Source organism: Sorex araneus, chromosome 6, assembly GCF_027595985.1.
Source record: "Sorex araneus isolate mSorAra2 chromosome 6, mSorAra2.pri, whole genome shotgun sequence".
In the NCBI taxonomy this organism is placed as follows: Eukaryota; Metazoa; Chordata; class Mammalia; order Eulipotyphla; family Soricidae; genus Sorex; species Sorex araneus.
In genome coordinates this window covers 120,330,563-120,342,415 of record NC_073307.1, presented here as the reverse complement: position 1 = coordinate 120,342,415, position 11,853 = coordinate 120,330,563, and the positions used below count along the sequence as shown (strand labels likewise).

General features: G+C 50.8%; 1 protein-coding gene across 1 annotated transcript; it reads right to left on the bottom strand.

Moving 5' to 3' along the window:
* On the bottom strand, positions 1 to 4,975 carry TMEM86A (transmembrane protein 86A). The gene is made up of 3 exons (XM_055141868.1): positions 4,819 to 4,975; positions 2,405 to 2,669; positions 1 to 1,721 (listed from the first exon to the last, which is right to left on the bottom strand). Exons 1-3 carry the CDS (start codon positions 4,837 to 4,839, stop codon positions 1,285 to 1,287), a joined length of 723 nt encoding a protein of 240 aa, XP_054997843.1. The 5' UTR covers positions 4,840 to 4,975; the 3' UTR covers positions 1 to 1,284.
* Between the last annotated feature and the right edge of the window lie 6,878 nt (positions 4,976 to 11,853).

Sequence of the window (11,853 nt, the reverse complement as noted above, 5' to 3'; positions counted from 1 at the left end):
GACAAGTAGGGCAGCCAATGGCCCTTGGGTTTTTATTTCTTTCTTCTCGAAAACAGTAGAGGATGGAGTTGTCCCCTCCTTGTTCCCCTTGCATTGAAAGTGCCTTGGGTCTTATGACCCTGGAGTGTCGTTGCCGCCCCCCCCTCGCTCCCAGCGCAGGAGGTGGCAGGAAGGAAAGCACTGAGTGTGGGGGCAGGGTGGGTCCCAGCGAGCTGAGCCAGGCTCAGCACCCCATTCAGCAGCTCCCCGAGCCCTCTCCCCATAAGACCTCAACAGACATCAGAACAGATACTTATGGCAAACACACAAAGATAAACTGAGGCAGACTATACACGCACAGACTCACAATCAGACACACACATAGGTGGCCCCTTCCTTTGGCATAGTTCGCCCTAGCCCTGGGCGACAGGGTCTAAGGATGGTGGTATGGGGCCTGAGCTCTGGCCTTTGAGATGGGACCAAGTTGAATCCTGGATACCCCAAGCTCTCAGGTCAAAGAAATGCCCTCCCCTTGGGGTTGGAGAGATAGTACAGCGAGTGGGGCACTTGCCTTGCAAGCAGCCAACCGGGATTTGATCCCTGGCACCCCAAATGGTCTCCCGAGCACTGCCAGGAATGATTTCTGAGTGCAGAGCCAGGAGTTACCCTTGAGTATCGCCAGGTGTGGCACCCAAACCAAACAAATTAAAAACAAAAAAAAAAACAAAAAACAAAATCAACTCCCTGGACAGATACCTTCCCACCCAACACTTCAAAATCGAGATTGTTCAAGTAACAAGGATTGATGATGGAAAGGGAAAAGCCCCGCTTCTCGACCTTCCCAACTACGGGCGCATGAAAGGGCTTCCAGCCCTGGGACATCTCAATATCGACTTCTCCTGTCTTCCCTCAACACTGCACAGGTCAGAATAAGTGGGAGTAGGTAAGTCAAACTCTTCTATCTGGTAGAATTCAGGGAGCAGGAGAGTTACAAAGCTAAGCACCATCACCCCTCGAGGGTCTAGGGACAGTCCCAGTGGGGCTGAGGCAGGGAAACGTCTACTGCCGGCTCCCGCAAGGAGCCTTGGTCTAGCTCATTCGAGCTCTCAGCTCTAGCTCATGGCCTGAGCTAGAGTCGCTGGCGAGCGCCTTGTCCCACTGCTGACCCCCTCAGTCGTGTCCATGTCCCAGGCAGTACCTGCTGCTCCAGGATAATACTACAACCATCCTGATCCGGGTCCTGCAGGGTCCACGGTTCTGGGCCTCCGCCCTGGCTGCTGAGAGGAAGGACCATGCTCTGGCCCCTCAGTCGGCCTTGCTCAGTCTGCAGTCGTCGACCGGCTCCCGGTTCTCAACAGCTGACAGGGCGATGAGCATCTGGGCGGCGTAGTAAGTGGACATGATGAGTGCCCGCGAGTAGGGGACAGGGAAGCAGAACTTGTTGAGGGCGATGGTCAGGTCCGAGATGATGAAGAGCAGCGCCCCAGTGCCTGCCGCCAGCTCAGTCCAGCGCCAGGCTGCTCCGACCAGCCTCAGCCCCGCCACAGCCCGCCAGCCCATGAAGCTGATAATGACCACGTAGATCCCCACCAGGTAGGTGAAGGCACCTGAGAGGCCTGGGTAGAGGATACCATAGCACAGGCACGACAGTACGGCCATCACCAGCCCTGTCCGAAGGGCCAAGGGCCGCATGCCAAAGGCTGAGGCGTAGAACACATGGGTCACAGCAAACATCAGCAGACCTGGGATGAGAGAAGATGAAGGGATGGCTGAAGGCAGATTCGGGGCGGGGGTGGGGTGGGGATTTGAGTGTTTGGGAGCACTCAGAGGTTCTCTTTGGGGAGTGCAGGAGTGGGAAGAATCCCATGGAGGTGAAGACACACCCCCTCATGGATTCCCCTCAGTAACTGCAGGAAATAACTCGAGGTCAACCTCCAACAGGGGTCCCACAGACTTTGGCCTCAGAAACCCACAGATTCAGCATACTCTGGTTCAAAAGTTTTCTGTGCTATCTCCCAAGGCCCAGACACCTGCCACGTGCTGGCACCACACGGTCCCCCAATCATCAGCAGGTACAGCCAAGAGGTCCCCACCACTGCTGGGGTGGGGTGGCTCAGGCATCCCCGCATCATAGGGCCCGAGCAGCATTGCACCCTCAGGCACTGAGCCAGTGGCCTGCTTGGCTGAGAATCCTGTCAGGCCCCAGGGCCTCCTGAGCACTGCTTGCAAGTCCACCCCTCAAAAAAAAAATTTTTTTTTGGTAGAAAAAAAATCAAAGCTCACAATCAGAGGGAAGCTGTCACACACACACACACACACACACACACACACACACACACACGAGTTTTCCCAAATCCATGCACCCGCCCCCATCCCCTCCCCCCATGCCCAGGAACCTTCCCAGGTAGCTACTACAGCCACTAACCGTGCACAAAGTAGCCCTGGTCCTGCCAGATGAGGAAAGCATCGCCCACGGCAGAGAAGACAAGCCCCACGAGGATGCGGGTGGCACTGGGGTGGGTCAGCAGAAATCCTAGGCCATGGGCCAGAAGGAAGAGCCAGAGGCAGAAGATGGGCAGGCACTTGATGAGGGCGCTGACCCACGACGGGCTGGATGAGGGCAGCCAGAGCACAAAATACACGCAGGTGGCCTTGAGGAAGGGCACTAGCTTGGGTCCCTCACTCTTCACCTGGAGGATACAGAACAAGAACAGCACTCAGCATGGCAGCACCGGCGTCCGCAGGGCACACCTCCACCCCAGACAGAGGCCCCTTTCCCCAGGCAGAGACTGACAACAGAGAAGCCGGCCTGCCCCAGCTGGCATCTGTGCAGACAAGCCCTGCCATCATCCCCAGGCATAAAAGACTTGACAGGACCAGGGTGTCGCCAGTTCTGCAGCTCCTAGCCCCGAGGCATGACCTAATGAACACTCCTAGACAGAGAAGGGAACTGGGGTTAGTGTCCCCTCGGGCAGCCCAGTGCTTCTTCATTCCGGTCCCCAGCTTCTCCCGCCTTGCCACCGAGACAAGTGTACTTAGTCCTTCACTGCCAGCATCACCCCAGCTTGCTGGAAACCACAGTGACTCCGTGACAGCAGAACTGGGAAACTCATCAATGGGGTCTGGACACAAGATTACCACCCTGGCAACGCCAGGTGAGTGCCACAAACAAGCGTGGCTGAGCACTGCCAACGCCTCAACCCTCAATCATTCTCAATCATTTAATGTGGCCTCCACTCTAAAGCATGGGGTGATGGGGGGAGGGGCGGGCGGGGCGCGTGTCAAAGGCAAGGCAAGGAGATAAGGGGTCACGAGCTGGAGTGAGAAAACTAGCCCTGAAAGTCCCACAGATTTCAGGGCTGGAGAGTGGAGTGGACGGGAGGACTGGACAGGCGTTGGTCAACTGCCTTCCTCAGAGAATGAGTAACTCAAGGCACATCTGAAAGAGGCAGGGAGGGGGGAAGGGACTCTTTCCAACTTCTGTTCTGCAGCCAGCCTGGAGAAGGGGAACAGAGAAAAGGGAAGCTGGAGCAGCTGACTTGGTCTCAGGCGGATTAGGGGGAGGAAGGGCAGCTAAAGAAAGAGGGTGTGTGTCCCAGAACACTGCAGGCACGTGCCAAGCTCGGGGAGGGGGCTGCTGTCCTAAGCCAACATCCTGCCTTTGTAATTCCCTGCGGATCCTGGCCTTGACCTTCTGGCCCAGGGTCTCTGAGGGTGATGTGGAGGTACCTTGTAAACCCACACTCAGATCAAAGAGCCTCAGACTGGGGTGAACTGTCCAACCTAAATCTCGGGAGAGAGCGCCATCTCCCAGACCAATTATTACCTGGAAACAGATCAGACTGGGAGTAAGGGACAGGGGAGAGGCATACGGGGTGGATTCTGGGTCCAAGCCTACTCTGGCACTGCCCCCGGGTGAGAGAAAATAAAGAAGATGCCCAGCCCCAGGGGTCAGAGGGAGCGGCAAGGGCAGCGGAGGGCACTGGCCGAGAGGCACAGATCCATCGTCCTGAAGATCTCCGCCCCACCTGTCAGCCCCTGGAGGCAAACTTCGCCCCATAGCCCCTCGCCCTTTCCTAGAGAGAAAAACCGAGAGCGTTCGTTAAGTGGGGGAGACTCTGGACCGTGGGCAGAGAATCCAGCACTGGAAGAAGGGCGGGCGGGGGAAAGACGGTGGTCAAGAGTTGAGAAAAGTCCAAAACGGAAAAAGATGTCCAAGAGACCAGGGTGGGGGTAGAGCCAGCCCCTCTTCCTCCAGCACCGGACCCCCTCCACACACACACACACACACACACACACACACACACACACTGCTCCTTAACTCAGTTACCCCCGCCCCCAACACACACACACACACATACACACAAACACACCCCACCACCACCACCACCACCACCACCTCCCGCCGTCGCCCAGACTGGTTCAGGAGCAAGCGAATTCGGTCCTAGGAGATCCCTCTCCCCAGCGTGGCCAGCTCCGCGGACCCCCGGGCTGGCCGCGACCCCGCCGAGCAGCGCCAGACAGAGATCAACAAAGTCACGCTTCCGAGTCACGTGTCCACTGTTTTCCTCCCTCGGCGGGCGGGCGGGGGGCGCGGCGGAGAGGAGGACGAGGACGAGGACGAGGAGGAGGAGGAGGACGAGGAGGAGGAGTCCAGTCCAGCGGCTCCCGGGAAGCAGGGGCTCCCCCCGGCTCCGCCTGGACAGTGCCCACCTCCGCCCCGGCCCCCCGGGGCCCTTCCTCGCGCCCCGCGGCGGCTTGGCCTGCCCGGACCCAGTGTTGTCCAGGCCGGTGGGGTCCGCCCGCGCCGGACAGTGGTTGGCTCGCGCGCGCACTCACCACAGTGACCGGGGACACCATGGCGGCGGCGGCGGCGGCCAGCACCCCCGCCGCGGGCTGCAGCGGCCAGGACGCGCGCGGGGGCCAGGGGCGCCGGAGACGGCGGAACAAAGCGAGCTCGGCCTGACAGGCGATCCCTCCCGCGCGCCGCCCGGCTCTCGGGGTTCTAGCTGCGAGCCCCGAGACGTCACCGGGGGCTCGGCCAATGGGCGGGCCGCATCCGAGGAGGAGGGGGCGGGGCCGGGGCGGACACGCCCACCAGGCCCCTCCGGCGGCGGCGGGGAGCCCAGCGGCTTCACCCCGGGGCGGGGCCTCGGCAGGGGCGGGGCCTTGAGGCCACGTTCCCCCCCCCCCTACTTCGGGACGTTGAGCCGGGGCATCCCAGAACGTGACCGTGACCCCTGTCCCTGGGTGAGGATCCGGCTTGGCTGAGAAACAAGTACATTCCTATCGTGTACACACGGCTACTCAACATTTTCTCACAGCCCAGGAACAGAAGGCAAAGGCGGATTCCCCTCATCCTCAGACCAGATGTCACCGGTACTGGACCTACAACTTTCTCTGTGTCCAAACACATCCAAATGGACACCGGATAGTAGAGTGCACAATTTACAACACGTAAAGAGACATAACTATGAGGTACAGATATTCCATGAGCCCATCATCCTAACAGACACAAACACTTGCAGAATCACTATTGCCCTTAGGTACCAAATGAATCCATAGATTAAACACACACACACACACACACAACACACACACACACACACACACACACACCAATGACTGTAGCGGTGAGAGCCTAGAACAGAGAACATACAGTAGTCAGGATGCTTTCCTTACACGTGGTGAATCTGGCTTCTATCCTTGGCACCCCATATGCTCCCCCTACCTCCTTTTCCCAAGCCCACCAGGAGTGATCCCTGAATACAGAGCCAAGAGTAATAATCCTTGAGCACTTCTGGGTGTAGCCCAAAAGACAAATACACGAAGAAAAACTTCAATATTCGCAGGTTGACACTGTAGCAAAAAATCGGGGCTAAGGAAATAGTGCTATGAGCCTTGCATGCTGGAGATGGACTCTGATCCCCCATCTCTCAGATGTTCCCCGGGCACCACCAGACCCAAGAGTAAGCCTGTGAGCCAAATGTGGCACAAAACCAAAAAACAAATAAATGGTAAAAAAGAAAAAGAAAACAGGTACAAATGTGGCCCATAAAGCCATAACAAATATCAAACTGCCCTCAGACACATACTTCTTACAATTCTGGGAGTGGTATAACACACACAGAACTCACCACAAATAACAAACTGGCATAATATTATGCTCTTATAGAGGGACCCAAAATAGTGTAGATAGCTACAAAGCATACTGTCTAAGTGAATTTAGTGCTACTATACAAACTAAAAGTACATAGGTAACAGGTACATTTGGAAGCAAGTGTGCTCAACATCATGGGAAATACTTTGATAGGCAAGTAAGTAAATATATGGGCTGGGATCTAGTCCTAGTTTTGCCATAACCATGCCATTGGATGAATCACATCCTCTGACTTTGATTTCCTTCTATATTAAAATGAGTGGATAATCTCTAAGTTTCCTCCCCAACCCATCCAAGTGTAGTAGGAGTCAGAATATGCAAGGCAAGCACTTATCCCCTCTACTATCTCCCTAGCCCCTGTACTGCAATTTTAATATTAACTCATCTATTATTGAGCCCTAGGGTTGTTTTCAGACATTGGCTATTATAAATACTTCTGCCATGAACATATGTGTGTTGGTGTCATTTTGAGTTAATACTTTTTTGTGTTTGAGGGGAATAGATGACCAGGCGTGGAATCTCAGGGTCATAAGAAAGATCTGTTTAAAAAGTGGGCAGGGGATACACTTGGCAATGCTCAGATCAGATGTTATTCCTGGCTCTACACACTGGCAGTGATCATGGGAATATATGGAATCCTGGGGTTGAACTTGGGTCAGCTGTGTGCAAGGCAAATGCTCTATCCACTGTTCTATCTCTCCGGCATATGCAAGTTAATTTTTTTCCCAACTGTTTTTCCAACAGGGATGAACTGTTTTTCAACAGGGATGAACAGTCTCATCATCAGTGAATGAGAGTTTATTTTCACTACATCCCCACCAGCACCTAATTATTTCTAGACATTTTTTTCCCTTTTGGTTTTAGTACCACATCCAGCAGTGCTTTAGGTGTATTCCTGTCTCTGTGCTCAGGAGTGACCCCTGGCAATATTCAGGGAACCATATGTGATGCCAGACCCTAAACCAGGATTGTGTCTGATGCAGCCATACACCAAACAAATACCTTGCCTCCAGTACCCTCTCTCCAACACTCTTCCCATTACTTAATGGGGCCGCTTGTTTTGTTCTTGGTTGTTGTTAAGTTTTGAGATTGCTTTCTTTATCTTGGATGTTAGCCCTTGTATGATGTAAGAACAGGTACATATGTGGCCCATAGAGCCATGACAGGTATCAAATTGCCTTCAGACATATACTTCTTACAATTCTGGGAGTGCTATAATACACAAAGAACTCATCACAAATAACAAATTGGCATAAGATATACTCTTATAGAGGGTAGATAGCTACAAAACATACCATCTAAGTGAAGTTAGTGCTATTATACAAACTAAAAGTACATAGATACATTTGGAAGAAAGTGTGCTCATACATAATGTATGATGTATGAATATTGTCTCCCAATCAAAAGGGTTTCTTTGTAGGTTTCATTTCTCTCACAGTACAAAAGCTTTTTGGCTTGGCATAGCTTGATTTATTTCTGCTCTTGCTTTCTTTGTCAAAGAGAGCATATCATTAAAGACTCCTTCTTTAGAGAGTCCTGCCTATGTTTCCCTCAGTGTGTTCTACAGAATTATATCAAGATTTTTATTTCATTTTGAATTAACTTTTATGCAGTAATTCAAAATTACTGATATAGGAATCTAGTTGCAATTTTTTTGTATGTAGCTGTCCAGTTTCCCCAGCAACATTTTGTGAAAAAGCTCTCCTTGCTCCATTTCATGTTCTTAACCCATTTGTCATAAATTAGCTGTCCATACCTTTGGGCTCTCAATTTGACCCCAAAGTCTGTCTTTGTGACGGTACCCTACAGTTTTGGTTATGACAGCTTTAGGGTATATTTAAAAGTCTAAGAAGGCAATGGTTCCCATCTTTCCCCCCAGGATTTCTTTGACTGCCCTAGAAGTTTTATGATGCCACATAACTTCTAAGAGCATTTGCTCCGTGTCCTTTAAAAATACTATGCATTGGAATACTGTATGACTGAAATCCAATCATGAAAATTTTTGTAATGGTTTATCTCACAGTGATTCAATTTAAAAGTTTTTAAAAAATACTATGGGAAGGACTGGAGAGATAGTACAGCCGGTAGGGCGCTTGTCTTGCACATAGCCAGCCCAAGCTCGATCTCCAACATCCTACACAGTCCCCTGATCCTCACAGGAGAGATCACTGGGAACAGAGTAAGTCCTGAGCACTGCCAAGTGTAACCCAAACACATACACACACACACACACACACACACACACACACACACACACACACACACCATACCTGGGAATTTTGCTGGGGATCAGCACTTAAAAAGAAAAAGAAAAAAGCTTTCACAAGGCCAGAGAGACAGTTCTTATCTCTCTGAGAGAGATAACTGTGGTACATTGTTTGCATAGAGGAGGCCTCAGTTTGATCCCTAGCACCACACCGACACCCCATGCACCAAGCTGGGATCAGTGCCATCTGTGACCCAAAAGCCACAATGATTGTGCATTAAAATACAGTAATCAGAATGGGAGACTATAAATGCTATACCCAGGCCTTTGTCCTATATTATTACACTCACCCCTACAAACTGCCTCGCTAGAAAGAATGCTGAGAGTTAGATGAAAGATACTTAGTATCATTTACATGTGACTTTGTAGTTATATAACTGAAAACATAAATCCATCTCTGGAGACTTAAAAAATACTATGAGAAGGACTGGATAGTACAGCAGGTAGGGCGCTCATTTTTCTCATCAGTAAAATGGAAATCACCGGTTATGTACTGACTTGGCAGTTTTCCAGCCAAATCCTCTAATCTCACCTAGGGTGAGTTCTCAAACAGGGTGAGTAAATCAGGTACTTTTAATTTCTCTAGACCTTAGTGTCCCTGTATATGAAAATGAATTGTTACTGTTACTGTGACTGTTACTGTTACAGTTACTGTTACTGTTACTGTCAGACTTTTTCCGTTAAGACCCTGAACCAAGGGTTTCAGGGCTCTTGGTGTTCCTGAAGGGAGCAGATGCCAATGGGCTACACTAGCACGCCACAGGGATGAATGGAGATGTTACTGGCACCCACTTGAGCAAATCGATGAGCAACGGGGTGACAAGTGATGCAAGTGATGAAAATGAATGAGGTGCCCCAAGAATGTGGATTAGTGACAGCTGGGTTTGCTCCCCAACACAGGAAAAGAAAGGTGGGGGAAGAAGGAGAAAGAAGGTAGGTCTCTAAAAGTGGTTTTCAGCAAGTGGGGTCCATAAAATTACTTGGAAAGCTTTTTTAAAACATAGACGCCATGGAGCTGGGGAGATAGGACAGCCAGCAAAATGCTTGCCTTACACGAGGCCTACTCAGGTTTGATCCCTGGCATCCCACATGGTCCCCCAAGCACCACCAGAAGATGCTCTGGGATCAGGGAGATAGCTTAAAGGGCTAGATCATGTCATGCATGCTAGACACCCAATCCAGTTCCTGGCTCCATATTCCCCCAGCACTGCTAGGAATGACTCCAGGAGTAATCCCTTAGCATCACCAATTATCAGAAAAAAGAAAACCCACAAATTTTAAAAGGCACATAGACACCCTTGTCTATCCAACCCCAGACTTAAAATTAGTCTCACAGATTTTAATAATTGTGGAATCACAAATACCAAAATATGCAATATATAAGACTGGAGATTTGCTATCTCCAGGGCCAGAGAGATAGTACAGAGGCTAAGGCACTGCCTTGCCTATCCCAGTTCCATCCCTGGTATTGAATATGGTCCCGTGAGCACCACTAGGACTGATCCCTAAGCCCAGAGCCAGGAGTATGCCCTGAGCACTGCTGGTTATACCCTTTATACTCACTAAATCAGAATGGTCACCCACAGGGTTTGAGTCAGTGCTTGATTATCCAATAGGCCAACTAATTCGACGTTCAGGTCTCCAGGGAAACGGAAGCTGCTTCCCTCCATGGTGATTATTCTGAGTCCTCCCCACCTCCTTCTCTCCAAGAGGCTGACCTTTATAAGCTGCATCATTGGGACTCATGCACTTAGCTTCTGACTTTGTTCAGCTAATAAAAGTCAGAGATAGATCTGAGTCTCGGAGGCCATTCTGAGTAAGGTTGCCCTCACCCACCTCCAGCTGGCTGGGCCCCGCCCAGACACCACAATGTGACTGCAATCCTCCATGGCCATGGTTCCAGGCTCCCATGCTGGGAAACATGGGAGGTGGAAACAGCTTCCCACTGTTGTCAGCCTTTTGGTGTCTCTTCACCCCTATCTGGTTTCCTTAACCATACCAACAGTCACTACATTCCCTTCAGGTAAATTCTTGAGTGTGCCAGCACCCTGGCTGACACAGACATCAAAGCAAAGGCAAGGCCCTTGAAAAAATATCCCTAATTTTTTTTGTATGGGTAAGACATATCTGTTTCTGGGGGCTGGAGCGATAGTGCAGTGGGTAGGGCATTTGCCTTGCAAGCGGCTGAGTTCAATTCCCGGCACCCCATAGGGTCCCCCAAGCACCGCCAGGAGTAATTTCTGAGTGCAGAACCAGGAGTAACCCCTGAGCATCATCGGGCGTGACCCAACAAGCAAAAAGAAAAGAAAAAACGTATCTGTTTCAGAAGTAAAATTTTATTTTGCTCTTTACCGTTTCTATGATTTTGAATTACATATTGCAGGAGGTGGATAGTAGGATGGAATGACTGAAAATTAAAACCGTACTTCCTGTCAGTACCCAAAACGGTCTGTTAGCATGGGCCTTTTCACACTTCTTGGTGATTTTTTCTTCACTTGCTTGTTTCCCCTAGTTGAAAAAATAAAATCTGGAGTCAGAGCCAGAGAGATACAAAAGGTAAAGCAATTGCCTTGCATGTAGCTGCCTTGGCTGTAAGCCTAGTTTGTTCGCCGACACCACATATTGTCCCCCAAGTATGACCTGTGTCACTCCTGGGTGCAAAGCCAGGAACAGGAATAGCCTCTGAGACCAATGGGTGTGACCCAGTCTTCACCCACCGCAAATAAGAAGATAAAATTGAATAGGAAAAAACTAAATGAGCCTATTCTTTTTTTTTTTTTTTTTTGCTTTTTGGGTCCACCCGGTGATGCATAGGGGTTACTCCTGGCTTTGCACTCAGGAATTACTCCTGGCGGTGCTCAGGGGACCATATGGGATGCTGGGGATCAAACCCGGGTCAGCCGAGTGCAAGGCAAACGCCCTACCCGCTGTGCTATCGCTCCAGCCCGAGCCTATTCATTTATTCACTTTTTCAGCTAATAAACATTTACTGTTAGATACTGGAAGTTAAGAAATTTAGTAAGATACAAGCTGTTTTGGCGCCAGCCCAACCTCCAAGTGGTCCCGGCCGCCGGAAGTCACACCCTCGACCCACCGTCGGCGCCATCTTGCCACATTCAACAGAGAAGAGGCCAGGCATTCTGGTGAGCAATGCGGCCGGAGACATGCTCCGGACCCAAAACCGGGCCAACAACACCGGGGATCTGGACGGAGGAGGTGCAGCCACAACACCTTCTCCAGATGGAGCCCTGGCGACACTGAGCAGCAACTAACATGGCTCCGGCTTGCGGGACTGGGACACGGTGGGTATACTGGGGATTTTGGTGGTGGAATATGGGCACTGGTGAAGGGATGGTGTTTGAATATTGTATAACTGAGACACAAACCTGAAAACTTTGTAACTTTCCACATTGTGATTAAATAAAAATTAAAAAAAAAAGATACAAGC

What these genes read in the sequence shown, in the direction of transcription:
- TMEM86A (XM_055141868.1), bottom strand. Translation starts at nt 4,839, where the DNA reads ATGGTGTCCCCGGTCACTGTG. An exon ending in TGGTGTCCCCGGTCACTGTG is followed by an intron (nt 2,670 to 4,818) that starts GTGAGTGCGCGC and finishes TGTATCCTCCAG; the next exon opens with GTGAAGAGTGAGGGACCCAA. An exon ending in CCAGGGCTACTTTGTGCACG is followed by an intron (nt 1,722 to 2,404) that starts GTTAGTGGCTGT and finishes CTCTCATCCCAG; the next exon opens with GTCTGCTGATGTTTGCTGTG.